The 20,761-nt window shown below is 45.6% G+C and overlaps 1 protein-coding gene and 1 non-coding gene across 2 annotated transcripts in view; one reads left to right on the top strand and one right to left on the bottom strand.

Moving 5' to 3' along the window:
- The first annotated feature begins 2,763 nt into the window (after window positions 1–2,763).
- ppp2r5eb (protein phosphatase 2, regulatory subunit B', epsilon isoform b) overlaps window positions 2,764–20,761 on the top strand; it is a 29,025-nt gene continuing 11,027 nt past the window's right edge. The window contains exons 1-2 of the mRNA XM_076295516.1: window positions 2,764–3,102; window positions 8,273–8,433. Coding sequence (XP_076151631.1) covers window positions 8,277–8,433 — 157 coding nt within the window. The 5' untranslated portion in view covers window positions 2,764–3,102; window positions 8,273–8,276. The remainder of the gene's footprint in view (window positions 3,103–8,272; window positions 8,434–20,761) is intronic.
- Window positions 12,457–12,530, bottom strand: trnat-cgu (transfer RNA threonine (anticodon CGU)). Its single transcript has one exon. It is a non-coding gene; the product is annotated as a tRNA-Thr (tRNA).

The raw sequence follows: 20,761 nt of genomic DNA, 5'->3' as shown, positions 1-20,761 counted from the left end.
TCTAATGCCTTCTTTTAACATACAATTAAGTTAGGTAACGTAACTAACATTAAAAATGTTAAACTTAACCATTTGTATGTGAGATGAACCTCATCAACGACAATCCCCACCAAGTTTTCACGGTAGGCCCTACACTTCTGAAGAAAGTATATTCCTCCATTACGGACTGGAATCGGCCGTTGAGGATGTCTGTCGTTCATTCCTCCCAGCTGCATGGCTGAGACTCATAGCTTCACAGCTTCCCCAGGAATACTTTCTAATTCGGATAAAACTTGTTCGATAGCTACGCTCATCTCATCTAAGGATGCCGTCATGTTGTTTGTTGCATCACACCTAAACCCGCCTCAAAATCAACGCTGATTGGCCGTTCATTTGGCGAACTGCTCCAAATTTTCTCTATCGGAAAGAGGCCAGACTGATCTGCGAGTGGAAAACTGAAGCTTGCGAGATCAGGATGGTCTCACAAGGCTAAGGCATTTAACCCTGAGTTGCTCTGGGGAAATAGCCCTTGTAATATCATTTACATACAGTATATGTAAGTTACTTTTGATAAAAGTGTCTGCTAAATTTATAAATGTGAATGTAAATGCAAATTGACTTTTACTTTAAGTCTTGGCCATAACATCACTGTAAATCTGCACCAAAGACTGACTTGTTTCCAGAGAGCGCTGGGAATCCATTGGCTGTGCCCCGTGCGGAGTGTGATTCATGATTTTGTATTGCAGACATGAACAGCGTGACTCCGTGTTTTATTTCAGTATTGTTTAAATTGGGTGAAGACAGGATGCCTTCTCTGGGATCCAGAAGATAGGGAATATATGATAAGATTTTACACAGTATGCTGTTTTATGCAAAACTAAAAACAATCCTTATGTTTTCACTGAATTTGACAAAAAAAATTGAATTGAAAAACTTAAATGAATATTACTATGTCATAACAGTATCTGAGGAACAAATGATAGGAGCTTTGCCAAGGATTATTAAGTTATTAATGAACATGCCATACAGGTTGCAAGGTGAAAGGTTATTCAAGGTTATTGGGGGCAGCCGTGGCCCACTGGTTAGCACTCCGGACCTATAACCGGAGGGTTGCCGGTTCGAGCCCCGACGAGTGGGAACGGCTAAAGTGCCCTTGAGCAGGGCACCTAACCCCTCACTGGTCCCGAGCACCGCTGTTATAGCAGGCAGCTCACTGCGCCAGGATTAGTGTGTGCTTCACCTCACTGTGTGCTGAGTGTGTTTCACTAATTCACGGATTGGGATAAATGCAGAGACTAAATTTCCCTCACGGGATCAAAAGACTATACTTATACTTATACTATACTGCAACATGGCAAACCTGCTGAGAATGCCCAGCTCCGTCCACGTAGCTTCCTCAGTAGAATGGGAATTATATACAGGGAATTACATACTGGGAATTTCTGCCAATAACAGAAATATTATTATATTATTGTTCGCAAATGAGCTTTGCTTTGCCACTCTGTTAGTGTGGACTTGATGTGCAAACCAGAGTGAGCTAGAAATCAACTCAAATCAAGCTTATCTACAGTATATAACACTTCATATACAGGGGTGATTATATGTACTATTTATATATAACACTTCATATACAGGGGTAATTATATGTACTTTACATAAACATAATCAAAACCAAAGAGTAATAGTAAACAAAAGAATAAAATAGCAATAGTTAAAAAAGGAAAGTAAAGAGGAAAGTATCGGTGCATAAAATAGAATAATTTTAAAAAATCCAAAGAAGAATAAATAAAAGACAGAGTGCATCTGATAAACAGGAAGTGTTGGTGTTGAATGCATCTGATAAACAGGAAGTGTTGGTGTTGAGCTTAAGGCTCCCATTCTGTATGTGATCATTCCACTCTTTCTCTCTGAAGGTGCGGTGAGGTGAAGAGGACTCATGTCCCCTTTGTCAGTGAAACTTGGAGAGAATACCCCATAACTCATGCCCGTCATACTGCTACCTGCGCTCCACTGAAGACGGCACAAGACGAGGAGCTGAAGGTTTGACCTTTGGTTGAAGGGAGGTTAGTGATGAAGATGTTGAGTGTCTAAATCAGGCCAAAGGGAAAAGCGCCTCTTAGGGCATCCAGCGGGATTATTATTATTATTACATACTGTAGAAGAACAATACATATTACAGGAGCATTTATTTTTTCTTTTAAAGAACAGTTTATAGTAAATTAAATACATTTAAAATAATACATAATAAATGACTAATGACAATAATAATAATCTTCAAAATAGCATTATACTATTTATCTAATAAAAAAAAAAAATAACACTGAGTTACTCTTTCTTGGCTTGGCTTGACTGTGACTTTTTTTTTAAATCAAATGTAATACAATAGTTTTTAAATGCCGACCAAGCCTGTTTTAGTGTCTGAATCAGCGTTTGACATTTTCATTCAGTTTTGACTTCTGGAATAAGACGTGTAACCTCCCCTTAGGGTTGGGCCCATCAGGTTTATCCTCATTCCTGACGAAGAGGAGTCCTCCGCCTCCTGCCCAATCTATCTCCCGAGCAGTCACTCTTCAACCAATCTTTCCTTATTCATCTGCCTCGGAGTCTCAGTGCCTCACTAATGATTGACGCAGTGCACTATCCAATCATATGCTTTACATTCTTCAAATCGTCCAATGGACATCGGGCATAGGCCCAAGCCAACCAGCAGTTCCTGTGGGTCTGATGTTATGTGTGCCATGGACTCAGCCCAGTAATATTGACAATAGGGTGAAAAGAGATTGTCCCAAATTAAACACATTCTGAAGAAAATAACCTGAAACCCCTGTGGTGTGCTGCAAGTTGGTGATACCATCAACAATCAGGGAATGTGATTCATTTCGGTGCATCTCATTACACATCCGTATTTCGTTATTAATGGGACACGGAGGATTATTTCGTTAGAAGGTAAAAGGTACTTGTGGGTTTGGCTGTTCAAAAAGGCCAAGATAGCCTTTTCTGCTGGTGTAGCCGCTGCTGGAAGAGACCAATTGCACAGGATTGGAAATATCTTTGTGGAAATAACTGATTTGAAGGGATCTCCTCTCGCCAACATCTTCGTCACCCAAAATACAGAGGATCAAGGTAAGGTAAAGAATGTTAGCCAGTCGCTTTTCTTATGTGCTAACTTGCAGCTCTTTGAAGCACGTCTTGTTAGCTAGCTCGTTAGCTAACGGTAACGTTAGCTTGGTAGCCAACTGGCAGTCTGCATCTACATCCAGAAATGTGTGGGATGGCTGATCAGTCGACCCGTGTGCAGCTAACGTTAGTTGGCTAGCTGTCTGACTCATTTATACTTCGCTAAGAACTATCACTGTCATCCTGAAATGTCCAAGCTTCACCGCCATACACACTTACTTCCAGATAGCTATGTAATCAATATATAATTGATACGATTTTCATCAATATTAGTTTTCTGAGAGACAGTTGTGCCTCGCTGACTAGCTACAGACAGCTAGGTAGTTAGCCAGCTGAATAGCAAACGTTCGTGTTTGGCTTTGCCTGTTTTGCTCGACAGCAAACGTTTTTCAGCAGTCAGTAGTAATGATGGAATGTTGTTTGTGCTAGCTAAGTTAGCACTAAAAACTGCCCCGTGGTACAGTACACCAGGGAAGCAATCGTTGGAACAGCCTTTCACTGAATGTTATAACTGTTATTTTAGGTTAGGCATTATACTTAACATCAATGTATAATATACTTTCAGTGCAGGTTGTTGTTTTTTCTCTGTTGTTGCAAGGCTCGTCTATCCGTGTCTTATTCTGTGTAGCTATTGCTTGGAATAGTTATGCAGTTAGCTTACTGATAGCTAAGGTTAGCTTCTTAACTTGCAGGCCGTAAAACTAGTTTACTTAATGTTAGTTAACTGTCGATCTGATACATCACGTCCCACTAGATGATTTATCAGACTGCTTTTTTGCCAGACCAATCAAAACTTATTTTATTCTAGGATATTTTCAGCATGAGTCAAAGATTACTTGCACGTCGTTTTCCGTGATGCACCTCGTTAACGTTACGTTACGACTGATGATGAGATCCGTAGTACATCTTTTAAAGTCTAACGTTGACTAAGCCTCTCTGATTTTACATCTGGTTGAAGACAGTCCTTAAAGCATACATTGCACCGGTCATCTTGCCATTGGGATATAATTTCTTGCGTAGGTGGCTAAATGTACTGGTCCCGTTATCTCCTATCTGTATCAGACCCCTCTACTCCCCATTGAGCCAAGGAGTCCCTGTCATACGTTGTTGACAAGGGATTGTATCACTAGGTGCATGGCGATCTCAGGTTTGTGAGCAGTTCAGATCTCCGTGACATTACAGAAGGGGTTTTCGAAACATTTCTTCTGAGCCAAACCATATCTGATATACACTAACTGCTTCATGATGCCGTCCACCACACTAGTCCCTACACAATCTTCTTCAGATTTGGGTAGTTTCAGACTTTCTTTGTGGTTTCACAACAGAAATGTATGCGTGTGTGTGTGTATGTTCATTTGATTAAGGCCACTTAGAAGTAGCTCTCTCTTTCTCACACACACACACACACACACACACTCGTGGAGTCACGCCATACATACATACATACATGCACACAACAGTAAAAGAACTAACAGTAACAGACCTGATAGTGATGGTTAGGTTTGATAGTGTGGGGGTAATCCAGACTAGTATTGGCCATCATATCATCATAATCATCCTAGCACCTAGCACCACGGCATAGCCAATGCAAACTGGTGCTTGTGGCAGGACGCTGTTTCAGCTACCCGCCAAGAAGGCACCTCATTGGGCTACATGCTCTGCAGGCCCTGGGACAGGGGTCAGAATATGTATGCATGCATGTTATGGTCCCTTTCAGACATCCACACAAACACACGCTTATGCACTGGCATTTCTCTCTCTCTCTCTCTCTCTCTCTCTCTCCCTCAGTGTTTTTTTAATCACCTCTTTCCTTTCCCTGTGTCTAACGTCTAACACCCCTCCTGTCCTCACCTCCATCACAGCCCCTCGCTGTGGCACCTGGATGCTGGGACTGCTTTGGGAGTGCTTGGAGGATTTAGCAAGTGGTAGTCTCTGAGTTGTGCAGAGCGATCCTCATGGTTTCATCTACTACACACACACACACACACACACACACACACACACACACACACACACACACAGCAAAGCCTTTGGAATTGGGAAAACAAACCGATGTGATCTCCACACATTGACTGCACGAAGTGTATGAGACTACCACTTGCTAAGTCCTCCCAGCACACATGGAGCAGTCCCAGCATGCAGTGCAGGTGACGTATATCTTAAGAGTGAGGACAGTCAGTGAGAAACAGATGCACAATTCCACTGGATTTACTCTGCTTTCTTAGACCATTGTCTCTCTCTCTCTCTCTCACTCACTCACTCACTCACTCACTCACTCACTCACTCACTCACTCACTCACTCACTCACTCACTCACTCACTCACTCACTCACTCACTCACACACACACACACACACACACACACACACACACACACACACTTAGATAAGCAGGTGCATGTGTAGAGCAAATGGAGTGATATTCTGACATCTAGGTGCCATCTCTATTGCAGTCCTGTGCATTATTCCCATTTGTGTGTGTGTGTGTGTTTTGACACCTACGCTCCTCTGTGCATTATTCCAGCCTGATTGGCTCTGCCAAGGCTGTTGACTTCCTGTGAAAGCCTGTTGACTTCCTGTTAAGCCCCCCCCCCTTCACTCCCTCACTTTTAATCCCTCTGTGTGTGTGTGTGTGTGTGTGTGTGTGTCAGCGTGTGTCAGCTGGCCTGTTATGTAATAAGGATCTAGGAGGAAAGCTCAGTTTAAAGTGAGATGCCCAGTTGAACAAGTCTTAACTGGGGGTTTGCTGTCTGTTGGCGACATGGCCAGATTACAGAGCAGAAGCCTCTGTGTGTTTAGCCATTCTGTGTGTGTACTAGAGGGTGACAATTTTTCGGGACTCCCGCGGGTCACGGTATTCCCGCGGGTTTCCCGCAGTACGGGAGTAAATTTCACTGTTGGTAACGTGATTGGGACGGGACAGGAAATAATAAACGGGAGCTGGCGGGAAGCCAGAGATTATTAACTTAAAAAATGACGCTGCAATGCAGTGAGTGCGCCCAAAGACGTGAGGCATTTCGTTTTAGAAAAGAGAACCAATTACAACCCACAATACGTTTGTTGTTGATTGGTAGCCTATCAGAGCAAGACAAGCAGCTGCCCTGTTCACAATCAATCAGCTTCAGCGATAGGCCCTAAGGCAAAATGGATGCAAAGAAACAGTTACAGGCGAAAGTATCAGCAAAGGACAACTCTATTCAATTGCACGAGCTGTCCGGGAAAGCGATTCTCGTTGAGTTTAATGTGTCATGCAATGTTGGGGCATGACACCTTGACGATCGCATTCCTCAATATATTTATCGCATAACCCTGGCGGAACACAAAACATTGTTTTGTTTACTCATAGCAACGTTGCTATGCTTCGCTGGTTTAACGTGAGAACGGTGCAAACTTAACTGATGGGATGAGATCTAACTATGAAATGATTTAAGCATAGCCTACAGCAAAGTACTGTAAAATATGTAATTTTAATATAGCCCAAAATGATCGGCTATTAAAGAAAAGTTAGACAAGGCTTTCTGCCCTACCAAAATGTATGGTCACCGCACGCTACTGTAGCCTAACAGTCGGATAACTTTAGACATCAACATAGGGAGCGGGACGGGATTCGGGAGTCTTTCTCTCGGGATTTTGCGGGACAGAATTTTTTTGGGGGGGCTGTCACGTGATCGGGATATGACGGGAGTATTTGTGCGGGCTCGGGATGGGACGGGAGTGAAAATTGCTTCCCGTGTCACCCTCTAGTGTGTACGTGTGTGTGTGTGAGTGTGAGGGTCATGGTGGCTGTATGAGAGCGGTGTTGAGTGTGTGTCTGTGAGAGAGTGTGAGAGTGAGCGGTGTTGCGTGTGTGTTGAGTGTGTGTGTGTAGAGTCAGGGTGGCTGTGTGAGAGCTAGGGGTGTCACGAATATTATATCGAAATCGATCGAAATTACATTTCAATCTCAAACTTCGAACTTAAAAGTAGAATCGACAATGCAGCCACACCCCCAATGTCACGTCCAGCATATATGCCAAGACGCACAAACACACACGCACGCGCTGAACTGTGGCGTCAACACTCCTCTCATTTTAGTCTGCAGCCAGTTAAAATACACATCAACCCACCGAAATCAAAGCCCCTCTTGCTACTCTGAAATTACCGGTGTGGAAGTATTTTGTCGTTCATTTATGTCAATTAACACTAACTTAGCCTACTCAACTAAGCAAGTGAAAAGATGATCTAGTTACAGTCCAAAATTACTTTAAGGCTTAAAATGCACATTGATAAGTACATATTCCATGAACTCTAACCTTGGCTCTCTTCGGAGTGTGCAAAACAATCAAATGATCAAACGTCTCTGTTTAGCCTAATGTTTGTTCTGTTTACATTACAACCTCACGGTTGGAACGGTTTCAAAATAAAAGCCCCCTGAAACAGAAAAGGAAAAGGCCAAAAAGAGTAAATAACATATAAGGAATACATTAATAGTAATATTAAAAAAAAATCGAAAATCAAATCGAATCGTGACTTTAAAATCGAAAATTAAATCGAGTTGAGGATTTGGAGAATCGTGACACCCCTAGTGAGAGCTGTGTGTGTGTGTGTGTGTGTGATGTATGGTCAGGTTGGTTGTGTGTGAGGTGAGGTGTGTAGTGTGCATTTGCATGTTTTGTGTGTTGCGATGGAGCTGGCAGCTCTGGCCTTTGAATACGGCCTTTGAATGACAAACTCCAGCTCTCTCTCTCTCTCTCTCTCTCTCTTTCTCTCTCTCTCTCTCTCTCTCTCTCTCTCTCTCTCTCTCTCTCTCTCTCTCTCTCTCTCTCTCTCTCTCTCTCTCTGGTGCTGCAGCAGGATGGGGCACTGAAGGAGAATTGCCTTTGGGTCAGGAGTGTGTTTAACTGCTGATTATGGTGTGTGTATGAGACGGATGATCTATGTGTGTGTTTTGTCGTGTGTGTGTTGAGTGTGCTGATGTATCTGATGTTTACTACAGACAGTTTTCAAGTGTCTGACCAGACTTACTGCTTGACCTACAGATTGTCACTGACGTCTCTCTCTCTCCGTCTCTCTCTCTCTCTCTCTCTCGCTCTCTCTCTCTCTCTCTGCCCCCCCCCCCCCCTGTCTGTCCCTCCGTCAGGGCTATGTCCTCAGCGGCCAGCGTACCTCCCTCAGTGGACAAAGTGGACGGCTTTTCTCGGAAGTCGGTCAGGAAGGCGCGACAGAAGCGCTCCCAGAGTTCCTCTCAGTTCCGCTCTCAGGGCAAACCCATCGAGCTCACCCCTCTCCCTCTGCTTAAAGGTCAGTTTCACACACTCACACTCACACACACTTACACTCACACACACTTACACTCACTCTCTCACACACACACACACACACACACACTTACACACTCACACTCACACACCCTAAGTTACCTGTAGCAGCGTATCGGACCACCTTCTGCGTGTCACACCAACATATTAGGGCAGTATGAGGAGTATTGTGGCCATGGTAGATTAAAACAACGTATAGATTTGCCAGAGCAGATAATATTTTGAAAAATATTACTTTTCAACACAGTGTCCCCATTACACTGGGCCCATCTTACACACTGTCTATGCTGAGTCATGCATTACACTGGGCCCATCTTACACACTGTCTATGCTGAGTCATGCATTACACTGGCCCCATCTTACACACTGTCTATGCTGAGTCATGCATTACACTGGCCCCATCTTACACACTGTCTATGCTGAGTCATGCATTACACTGGCCCCATCTTACACACTGTCTATGCTGAGTCATGCATTACACTGGCCCATCTTACACACTGTCTATGCCAAGTCATGCATTACACTGTCTATGCCAAGTCATGCATTACACTGGCCCATCTTACACACTGTCTATGCCAAGTCATGCATTACACTGGCCCCATCTGACACACTGTCTATGCTGAGTCATGCATTACACTGGCCCCATCTTACACACTGTCTATGCCAAGTCATGCATTACACTGGCCCCATCTTACACACTGTCTATGCTGAGTCATGCATTACACTGGCCCCATCTTACACACTGTCTATGCTGAGTCATGCATTACACTGGCCCCATCTGACACACTGTCTATGCTGAGTCATGCATTACACTGGCCCCATCTTACACACTGTCTATGCTGAGTCATGCATTACACTGGTCCCATCTTACACACTGTCTATGCTGAGTCATGCATTACACTGGCCCCATCTTACACACTGTAAATGCGGAGTCATGCCTATGCATTACACTGGCTCTATCTTCCACTGTAAATGCTCAGTCATGCCTATGCAAAAATCACTGGTTGTGTCAACTCTGAATATTGTGTCCAAGTTTGTGTGTGTGTGTGTGTGTGGGGATTAGTGTGGAATGTGTGTGTGTGCGCGCTCGCCTGGGTGTCCTCATTTGGTCCACCTGCAGGGGTGTGTGTGTGAGTGTGGTGGTGGTCATCCCCTGATCAGATGAACCTTGGGGGGAAATCTTTGGTGTGGCGCCACCAGACTCCCCAGCTTTCCTCACCGCCATCATTTCTTGTGTTGGCGTCCGGTCTCACAGTCCACCATCGCAACGCACCATCGCAACGCACCATCGCAACGCACCATCATAACGCACAATCGTAACGCACCATTGTAACACACCATCGTAACGCACCACCGTAAGGCACAATCGTAACACCATCGTAAACCACCATCGTAACGTACCGTCATAAGGCACAATCGTAACACACCATCATAAGGCACAATCGTAACGCACCATCGTAACACACCGTCATAACACACCATCGTAATGCACCATCATAAGGCACAATCGTAATTTCCACCAGTTTAGAACCGAACCCAGGGTGCGTCATCAACAATGGGTGTTGCATGCAAGTTGAAAATGCTAGTTAACGTCTGTGGTGTAGTGCTAGTTGACTAGTTTTGTTTACTCATGGCAAGAGCGGATATGGACGGAAAACTCCTGCTTCTAGCCTTCTCCTCTCTGAATCGTAGAATGACGTGTACGCCCACTCCGGTTCACAGGAAAAAACAACAACTATTTTCTGGTTCAAGCTCCGAACCAAGGTGCCATGCTCCAAAGCATTTTTTTGTTTGGTGGAAATGCTCAGAACAGTTCAAATGTTTGTTTTGGGGAATGGGACTGGTTGTCTGTGGAAAAGGGCTGTCTGGTGATTTGAGGTGTATCTCATCACACTGACATGTGAGTCCTGAAGCACATGCAAGCAGACACTGGTAGCTTATTATCAATAATAATACCGGTAGTATCAATCAATATTATTGACCATTTAACGATGCTACAACACGCCAACTCAGGCCAGTGGATATTCTCCCAGAATGCACTGGGGTTCACTGAGGCCAGTCAACACTCCCAGAATGCACTGGGGTTCACTGAGGTCTCCCAGAATGCACTGGGGTTCACTGAGGCCAGTCAGCACTGTCCCAGAATGCACTGGGGTTCAGTCTGGGTGGCATCTCTAGTTGCCCTCAAGCAGCGTGTGACCTTTGGCCTCCAGGAGGAAGGCCTCCCATGTGATTATTCAGGAGGAGGGACAGCAGGAGACTAAATGTGTGTGAGTACACAAACTCACACACACTCACACTCACACAGTATCCTCCGCCAACATACACACCTCTGTTGGCTGTCACCCATGGTGAAAATGCCACACACACAGGGAGATGATGTGTGTTTTGATGCTGAAAGTCAGTGGGCAACACAACACTACACACAAACACACACACGCGCGCGACAAGCATGCATCCATTGTGCAGATATGCAGTCACACTCAAACAAACACAACATCTGTCTTGGGATCTATTGTTATGGCAGAGAGATTGTCAGGCCCTGGGTAGAGATTAGAGTGTGTGCGTGTGTGTGTGTGTGTGTGTGTGTGTGTGTGTGTGTGTGTGTGTGTGTGTGTGTATGAGATTGTCAGGCCCTGGGTAGAGATTAGAGTGTGTGTGTGTGTGTGTGTGTGTATATAGCTTGCAGAGGCCCATTTATAAGTGACAGAACACTATGTGTGTATATGACGTAACACTAGGGTGTCTTGCTGCAAAGTCATGCTCAGCTTTAAATTAGGCTTCTCAGTAAAGCCTTATATGTGTGTGTGTGTGTGTGTGTGTGTGTACACGAGTGCGTGCGTGCGTGTGTGTATGTGTGCGTAAGTGTATGAGCGTGTGTTTGTTTTGTTTGTCAGAGGAAGGGGAATATGTGTGTGTGTGTGTGTGAGAGAGAGAGAGTGCACGAGCGTGTGTGTGCGTGTGTACGAGCACATGTGTACAAGCGTGTTTTGTACACATTTTGTTTGTTTGAGGGAGGGGAAAGTGTGTGTGTGTGTGTGTGTACGAGCGCACGTGTGAGTGGTGCACTTTGAAAAGAAATTCAGAGGTTAGACTTGCTTATTGTTATCTATGGATGAAAATATTTCTGCTGTAGCCTAAACTATATACACTTCTGAATTTTAACCTTACACACACAGGTGGAATATTTCTGCTGTAGCCTAAACTATATACACTTCTGAATTTTAACCATACACACACAGGTGGAATATTTCTGCTGTAGCCTAAACTATATACACTTCTGAATTTTAACCATATTGATACTGCAATAAGTTCACAACCACAAAGCATATTTGTTTCACAGTTCAGACAAAGTAAAATAGTGTAGGCTACATTTCAGCACTCCATGAAATTATGCAGAATTGGTCACCTGTGTTGTTCAGATAGTTAATCTGAATGTAATGTAATGGCCATCTATAGATGCTATATCTTCATATTTAATCTGAATGTAATGTAATGGCCATCTATAGATGCTATATCTTCATATTTCAGGACAGTCTAGGCTACCCATATCTGGGAAAGTATGATGTTATTATTTGCATATCGTATGTCAGACTTTATATCAAGAAATCATCTTTTTTTTGCATTAATGTCAAATATCCCAGTAGAAATATACATATAGTATAAGTATAAGTATATATACTTTTTTGATCCCGTGAGGGAAATTTGGTCTCTGCATTTAACCCAATCGGTGAATTAGTGAAACACAAACAGCACACGGTGAACACACAGTGAGGTGAAGCACACACTAATCCCGGCGCAGTGAGCTGCCTGCTACAATGGCGGCGCTCGGGGAGCAGTGAGGGGTTAGGTGCCTTGCTCAAGGGCACTCCAGCCGCGGCCCACTGGTCGGGGCTCGAACCGGCAACCCTCCGGTTACAAGTCCAGAGTGCTAACCAGTGGGCCACGGCTGCCCAAAGGAGAACAAATAATGGTATGGCAGTGTGTGTGCCACGGACCAGCAGACAGGCTCCAGCGAGGATTGAACTCGCGACCCCTGGTTTACGAGACCAGTGCTCTTGCCACTGAGCTATGGAGTCCTTGTGCATACCGGTATTCATAACCGTGTAAGTGGGATTGTCTGGAATCTGGCCATATAAGAACCTTGATGGTGGGATACTCTATGGCTAAGCAATTTACATAATAGTTATAGTGGATGGAATCCACTATCCCCTGGCGTATTCTTCTTCTTATAACCTTTTCTTTTTACCTTTTCAAAAATGAATGCGGCTCTAACCGCTTAATGTACAGACATGTTGAAATAACTGCTGTGTAGGTCTGGAATTGGACAAGAGAGTTATCATTTCAGATTTTTTGAAAAGTTTATACTTTTGGAGAAATAGGAGATTAAAAATGTTATAAAGCACATTTCCCCCCCCATAGACTTGAATGAAGGCTGTGATGTCATAATGGCCTAAAGCCAGCTGCGCTCTTTAAAGGACCAGTATGTAGGAAATAATGGAAAATAAACTGTAATCATTCCAAAAATGATCACCATATGTTGTCAGAGAGTAAGGAAACACGATGAATTGAAGTAATGTCTTATTTGACAACATTACTCTAACCCGTAAAACCCCGCAAAACCCATGGAAAAAATGAGTTACGGGGCGGAATCTCTTGAAATTTTCGTTTATGTTTTGAACGACTAATTCTAGAATAGCGTATTAATAATGGGCTGGCGTGTCCTCCTATTTGTGTTGCCAAATTAGCAAAGGCCAACTGTCAACTTGCTGTCAATTGTAGTCATGAACGCCTACGAGAGGCAGGCAAATTTCTAAAATTAAAACAAGAAACAAATTAAGTGGACATCGGAGGAGGTTCCTGAGATGGTGACGTCTTTGTCAAACGAAGAATATCAAATATCAACAGGTAGCCTAGGCTAAACTTCAGCTGCATCGCTAACTTCAGCTAAATATGTTACGTTGGTTAGAGAGGTTTGTTTTCACTGTTTCCGTAATGTGTAGCTGGGTCATGGTTGGAGAAACGTTAAAGCAGCTGCAGGTCAACTAACGTTAGCTAAGTTTTCATTACATCTGGCAACCCAGAAGAGGCTCGCGTCTGGTAGTCTTGAGAACGTTCACCAGTGTTTTTATTTTGGCCTACAGAATGTTCGGTAACAATCCTACAAATCGCACCTTTAAGCTCCCATAGTAGTTCCCGGGCTAATCAGAACACTGGCACAGGTGTCACCTGTGAATCCAACTGTCTCAGCTTCTAAGCATACCATATCATGCTTTGTGCATTATATCTCCAGAACGGCTTGACGCACATGCTTCAAATTTGGTACATGTGATTGTATGGACTCAAAGATGAAGTGAGTTGATGTTGGAGGTCAAAGATCAAGTCCATGAATACTCTGAGATATCTCAAGAATGCCTTGACATACATGCCTGAAATTTGGTATGAGTGTTTGTATGGACTCAAAGATGAAGTGAATTGATGTTGGAGGTCAAATGTCAAGGTCAAAAACACCTTGAGTGTTATATCTTAAGAACGCCTTGACACACAAGGTTTTTTTTACTTTTTCAGGTTTTTCAAGAGATTTCACTGAGAGCAGTGGGTGCATAGAGCTGTGTGCAGAATGCAAATATGATTACATTTCTATTTCATTGGAAAGCTTAGATTTCACTTGTTCACGTGATATGCTGTGTGACATCTGTGTGACGAGTATTCCGTGAGAAATGTAGGCTGGTTGAACTGGACTTGAGATTTTGTTTGGCGATTCCGATGGAGGGGATGTTGCTAGACTGTAGCCGCCATGTTAGCCAAGTCTACTGCCTAGGCTTCTCCTTCCCTTGATACAGCTGTGTCATCTGTGTTCTATATGGAACCAGCCCAGTCCACCCCAGGTCAGCTGCTAGAACAGCACGGATGCGGAGGCATTCTAGTGCCACTGTTCACATTCCACAATTGGTTCCCACGCATGGACGATGGTGAAGAGGTGCCTGCTACTCGCCTGTCTGTCTGTCTGTCGTTGCATATTTAAGTTGTTTTCCATGGGAATCAAAGTTAAAGAGTATGGCATTCTTTTCCGGAACTTATGATCGTATAACTTTGTTTTTGCACACCCCAATAAAATGGGATCAGGCATGAGCTTGTTGGGCAACCTGGAGATAAAGTGTGTGGTGGTGTTGGCTCATACAGGAAGCACTGGAGAGGTGCAGCGTGGGTAGTCTTGGGCACGGCACCCTTTAGTCTCGCAGGCCTGAGCAGCCGAACCCAGCTCGCAGACCCGATGAGCCAATCCCAGATCTGAGCCGATCTGTGAGAGTGGCAGAAGAAAGCCTGCTGCAGTGCGTGCCCTTGTGGCCGGGGTAGGAGTGTGCATCCCACAGAGTGAGGGCAGTGAAGGGGTGAGGGGTATGCAGGTTGGACGGGCATTGGACTGTCCCTCGTCGTTCTTGCTTGATGTTTCCATTTGCCCCCCGCCCCCACCCCTGCCCCCCTTGTGGGGTAACCTGACCCCCAGGGTGTCTCCTTCCAGAGCCTTTGCCCCCTCCTTCCCTCCATGCCCCTCACGCACACACACACACACACACACACACACACACACACACACACACACAGCAACAGCCATAGCCATACACACAAACACTGCTGCTCAGCGTCCCAGTTCAGGAGCTGCTGGGCAACTGTGGATCGGACGGATCTTTGAACACACACTCCCCCCATCAAGCCAGCCTCGCTACAGGACAGTACCGCACCAGGACTGCCACGCAGAGCTGGTCAAGTGAGTGCTCGTATTGGTGGTGTGTGTGTGCGTGTGGACATACCTAAACCAGCCAGCCACTCTGTGTGTGTGTGTGTGTCTGTGTGTGTCTGTGTGTGTCTGTGTGTGTGTGTCTGTGTGTGTCTTTGTGTGTGTGTGTGTCTTTGTGTTTGCACGTATGTCTGTGTGTGTAGGTTTGCTCTGGGTTGGTTAGGGTATGCAGGTCAGAGCAGGCTGTATTAGCTGTCTTCCACGCTAGAAGTTTGGCCAGGCTAAAGTGTGGTTAGCAGCTTAGCCTAGCTCAAGGTTGTTTACTGCCTACCAGTCTGTTCATTTACTAGCTACATAGGTTTGTTGAATTTTGATTTTCTGTTCGGACCAGTTGAAGTTTTATTTGATTTAGCCCAGAACTTTGATGAGAAGATTTGCCAAGTGAGTTGAATCACAAGTTTGGCTAGTTAGGTTTACCTAGTACTTAGTGAAGTTAGTACTTGTACTTTTTTTTGTAAATTTGGATAAACTGAAGACTGATTAGTTTGGCATAGTTTAATCTGCTTTGGGTGTGTGTGTGTGTGTGTTTGATGAGGCTTTGCTGTTTGGTAAGGAAATACTTTAGCCTATGGTGTCAGTGTTAAGAATAATGCCGTTGGGTAGCTGGGAAGGGTGCCGTTCGGGCAGATTTCCCCGTCTATCTGGGGTGAGTGAGGCCGAGAGTTGCCCCCTGGTACCCCATCTGCCCCATGCACCCTGTGCCATGATGCCCATCTGCCCCATGCACCCTGGCCCCAGGCCAAGTCTTCTCCCAGCAAGGGTGAGGCTCAGAGTGCACATCAGACACATGTTCTTATATCTACTTCTACTAGGTCGTACTTCTGCGAGGTACACCTTGCTGATAAATACCATACTTCTACTTTAGCGAGGTCTACCTAACCTGCTACACCTTGCTGATAAATACCTTACTTATACTTTAGCGAGGTCTACCTAACCTGCTACACCTTGCTGATAAATACCATACTTCTACTTTAGCGAGGTCTACCTAACCTGCTAGCACCTTGCTGATAAGTGCCCTCAGTAAATAGTGGAGCAGAGCTTTCCAGTCTTTACATGTGAAGAGCTCCTGCAGTTTAGAAAAAGCTGACCTCGTATCTAGAGAGGGAGTCTCTTCCTCCAACACTGTCGCTGCCGTGTGCTGTACTGCCATCTCTCAGTAAGGTAGTGATCATGTCAACAAAGGAACAGTGTAAGAGATCAACAGCTGAGTGAATCAGTCCCATTAGCGTGAGTAGCATTTAGCTTCCTAGCATTTAGAACCTAGCATTTAGCCTCCTAGCATTTAGCATCCTAGCATTTTAGTATCCTAGCATTTAGACTCCTAGCATTTAGCATCCTAGCATTTAGCCTCCTAGCATTTAGCATCCTAGCCCAGAGCAGCTCTGACTGTACTGTAGCCTGGGTCTGTCTATGTGTCCAGCGGTGTGCTGACCACAACATGCTCTCACGATTGATTCTACATCACAACACTGAGCCCTGTGTTAGATAGTGAGAAGGTGTGTAAGATGGTATGTGTGTGCAATAACCAGTTTTGGTTAGTGAGTGTATGTGTACATTAGCGCATGCGTTTTGGGTGAGTGTTTGCTTTTTTCCGTGTGTGGACTTGTGCATTCACTCAGGTGTTGTGTGTGTGTGTGTGTGTGTGTGTGTGTGTGTGTGTTTTGTTTTTGTGTGGTCGTGCTCATACAGTACATATCCTTCGATTTAGGTGCTGGCACAGTCACCTTCTCTGTCCACCTGTCGGAACAGCTCACACACTCAACTGCACACACACACACATACACGCTTTCTCTCCACTTTCCTCTCTCTTCCTCTCTCCTCTCTCTCTCTCTCTCTCTCTCTCTCTCTACCCCTTTCTTTTGCCTTTTCTCTCTCTCTCTCTCTCTCTCTCTTATCCCAACCCTCCTTTCTCAAGGCCCTTCACTTCTGTTTTCCGCTCGGTAACACACACACACACACACACACACGGCACACACAAAGAGCACCCATACCACTCTCTATTTCAAGCCATGCACCGTGGCCTCTCCGACACACACACACACACACACACACGCAGCAGTAACTCTAAACCACTCTTCCACTTATAGAATGGGGGCTTTCCCCCTTAGTGGCCCTGAATGCAGCCCCCATGCTCTGTCTCAGTCAGACTCGCTTCAGCTGTGTGTGTGCGTGTGTGTGCGCGTGTGCCTGTGTGTGTGTGTGTGCGTGCGCGTGCGTGCGCGTGTGTGGTGTCTGTGCGTGTGCGCGTGCGTGTGTGTGTGTGTGTGGTGTCTGTGTCTGTGCGTGTGTGTGGTGTCTGTGTGCGCGTGCGCGTGTGTATGTCTGTCCACATCAGCATATGTGTCTGCATGTGTGCATAATTATATGAGGGTGTGTGTTAGGGGAGACACTTAGGCGAGACCTTCAACATCCGTGTTTGGTTGTATATGGAAGGGTCTACAGTTTGCCTCAATATTTTCCAGTGTGTATAATAATCTACTAACTGTGAAAATGTCACACTATTTTGCTTTCTTTTAAAAAAACCGAAATTGCTCCTTTTGTTTCATAAACGGACTAGCCTAACTACCGTAGAAGTCACATGACTTCTGACTAACGTTCCCATGGTTTGTTTATTAGCCTGGTTAGCGTTGACTCTTGACACTTACTGCCAGCTCTTCATGTGAGAGCACAACACAAGTTACCCTAACATAAAGGTAATCACCACACGGTTTACACCACTTTCCTTTTATCATTTTGAGCCATAGATTTTGGCCCTATTTGGATGTGTATCTAAAGGCTGGTAAGGAATGCAGGGAGACGTTTTTTGTCTCGTTCCAGTGATCAGTAGACCTACTTCTGAGTGATGGATTCGTATGTGTATTAGCATGTTAAATGTATTTCCACTCACATACCCAACAACTGATGAAACATTGCCGACACAGTCTTATCCACCACTCTCTCGCCTGTAACTGACTGGGAAACCGAAGTTTTCCCAAACTTCCGATTTTAAAGAAACCTCTCTTGTGGGACACCACCACTCGCCTTACCAGCGCTGCTGCTATCTCTGACTGACTTAATCGACCGCCGACCTGACAAAAAACTGTAGCCTAGGTAGGCGGACCTCGGCTACGTTTGCGCCAATGAGAGCTTCATAGAGCTAAAGCGGGACTACAGATCATAGACAGTAAACTACAGATTAGGTGTCCCTAATGAACTCGCGTATCGAACATTAATTCCGCATTGTATTAATTTGTGTTTTATTTATTTTTATACCGTGTTTTCTCTGTGTTTCACCGTTTCGGTTCAATACGAATACATGTACCGTTACACCCCTAGTGTGTGTGTGAGAGAGAGCGTCTTTGGAGAGGTGTAAAGTTTCCTTTCCTTGTGCCATCCCAGACTTTATGTCTGTGTGTGTGTGTGTGTGTGTGTGTGTGTGTGTGTGTGTGTGTGTATGGAGAGGAGGGGTGGCGTTCCTGTTCCATTTCAGTCTTCAGGTTTAGTCCTGCGTGTGTGTGTGTTGGAGTATTTGGCACATGCTGGTGGTCACTTAATATGTCCGATGGTTTCCGGGAGTTCCATTTGCAGTGAGATGAGGAGCATATGGAGAGAACACACAGTCCACAGTTCTCCCCTTGTGTTCTAGACAGAACCGGCCCACCAGGGAACATACAGTCCACTGTTCTCCCGAGACTCTGGCGTTCTAGAGAGAACCAGCCCACCAAGGCACGCTGCAGTGAGGGGAACCCGCTGGTTTAGAACCTGCCGGTTGAGATCAGGACGTTGTTGTATGTGGAACTACACATGGGAGGCTTGCGTTCCCACACCTGCAGGAACATGCAGTGCACGCCACCTGTGTGTGCACAGCTGGAATACAGACATTGCTGTGTGTGTGTGTGTGTGTGTGTGTGTGTGTGTGTGTGTGTGTGTGTGTGTGTGTGTGTGTGTGTGTGTGTGTGTGTGTGTGTGTGTGTGTGTGTGTGTGTGTGTGTGTGTGTGTGCGCGCGCGCTCAGTGGTGTCCTGCTGTGGCATTGTGCTAATGATGGCGGGGCAGGTGATTATCAGTGATGTGACGCCTCCCACTGGCACAGGATGCCACCCGCTCTCTGCCAACTGGGTGCCCAGAAGGAGACACAAGCGCGCACACACACTGGGAACTCTCACTCTAATTGACTGATTGATTGAGTCTGATTAACTGTGTGCGTGTGTGTGCGCGCATGTGTGTTTTTTAAAATTGTTTTGGCGTGCTGCTCTGAAAGGAGAGAGACACACACACACACACACACACACACACACACACACACACACACACACACACATTTTAATTAGAGTGCGTCAGGCCTTTGGCCTGCACCAGATTTTTCCACTCAGGGTCACATGTGTGTTTGTGTCCGTGTGTGTGTGTGAGTGAGTGCTGTGAATGTGTGTTCTAGTAAATGAAGATGTGTTCTCTGCGCTAAAATTCCAATCATCCTTTTAAGCTCAGCTGGTGGAACACACTCACACACACACACACACACACACACACACACACACACACACACACACACACACTTACCTCACTCAGATTTCTTTGCACCGAAGTTACAGAAGTGTGGTACTGTGTTGGACTTCATGAGCACTAGGGATGCAACGATTAGTCAATAAAGTCAACAACGTCGGTTATAAGTCAACAACGTCGTCGGTTATAAGTCAACAATGTTGGTTATAAGTCAACAATGTTGGTTATAAGTCAACAATGTTGGTTATAAGTCAACAATGTTGGTTATAAGTCAACAATGTTGGTTATAAGTCAACAATGTTGGTTATAAGTCAATAACGTCGGTTATAAATCAACAATGTTGGTTATAAGTCAACAACGTCGGCGTTCGTGGGGGGCGGCGTGAGCAGGTGATGTTGTGGGGTGCAGGTGATGTTGTGGGGTGCAGGCGTGAGAAGGTGACGTTGTTGAGTGCAGGCGTGAGCAGGTGACGTTGTGGGGTGCAGGCATGACGTTGTGGGGAGCAGGTGATGTTGTGGGGTGCAGGCGTGAGCAGGTGACGATGTGGGGTGCAGGCGTGACGTTGTGGGGTGCAGGCGTGAGAAGGTGACGTTGTGGGGTGCAGGCGTGAGAAGGTGACGTTGTGGGGTGCAGGCGTGACGTTGTGGGGTGCAGGCGTGACGTTGTGGGGTGCAGGTGATGTTGTGGGGTGCAGGCGTGAGCAGGTGACGATGTGGGGTGCGACGTAAGCAGGTGATTTTCGTGGGGTGCGACGTGAGCAGGTGATGTTGTGGGGTGCGACGTAAGCAGGTGATGTTCGTGGGGTGCAGGCGTGACGTTGTGGGGTGCAGGCGTGAGCAGGTGACGATGTGAGGTGCGACGTAAGCAGGTGATGTTCGTGGGGTGCAGGTGATGTTGTGGGGTGCAGGTGATGTTGTGGGGTGCAGGTGATGTTGTGGGGTGCAGGTGATGTTGTGGGGTGCGGCGTGAGCAGGTGATGTTGTGTGGTGCAGGCGTGAGCAGGTGACGATGTGAGGTGCGACGTAAGCAGG

This window comes from Alosa pseudoharengus, unplaced genomic scaffold, assembly GCF_046254945.1.
Source record: "Alosa pseudoharengus isolate Yale_2024_CS ecotype anadromous, Long Island Sound unplaced genomic scaffold, YU_APseudo_1.1 YU_APseudo_1.1_scf_2, whole genome shotgun sequence".
Taxonomy (NCBI): Eukaryota; Metazoa; Chordata; class Actinopteri; order Clupeiformes; family Clupeidae; genus Alosa; species Alosa pseudoharengus.
Note: the sequence above shows the minus strand (reverse complement) of the source record. Positions and strands in the feature narration are given on the sequence as shown.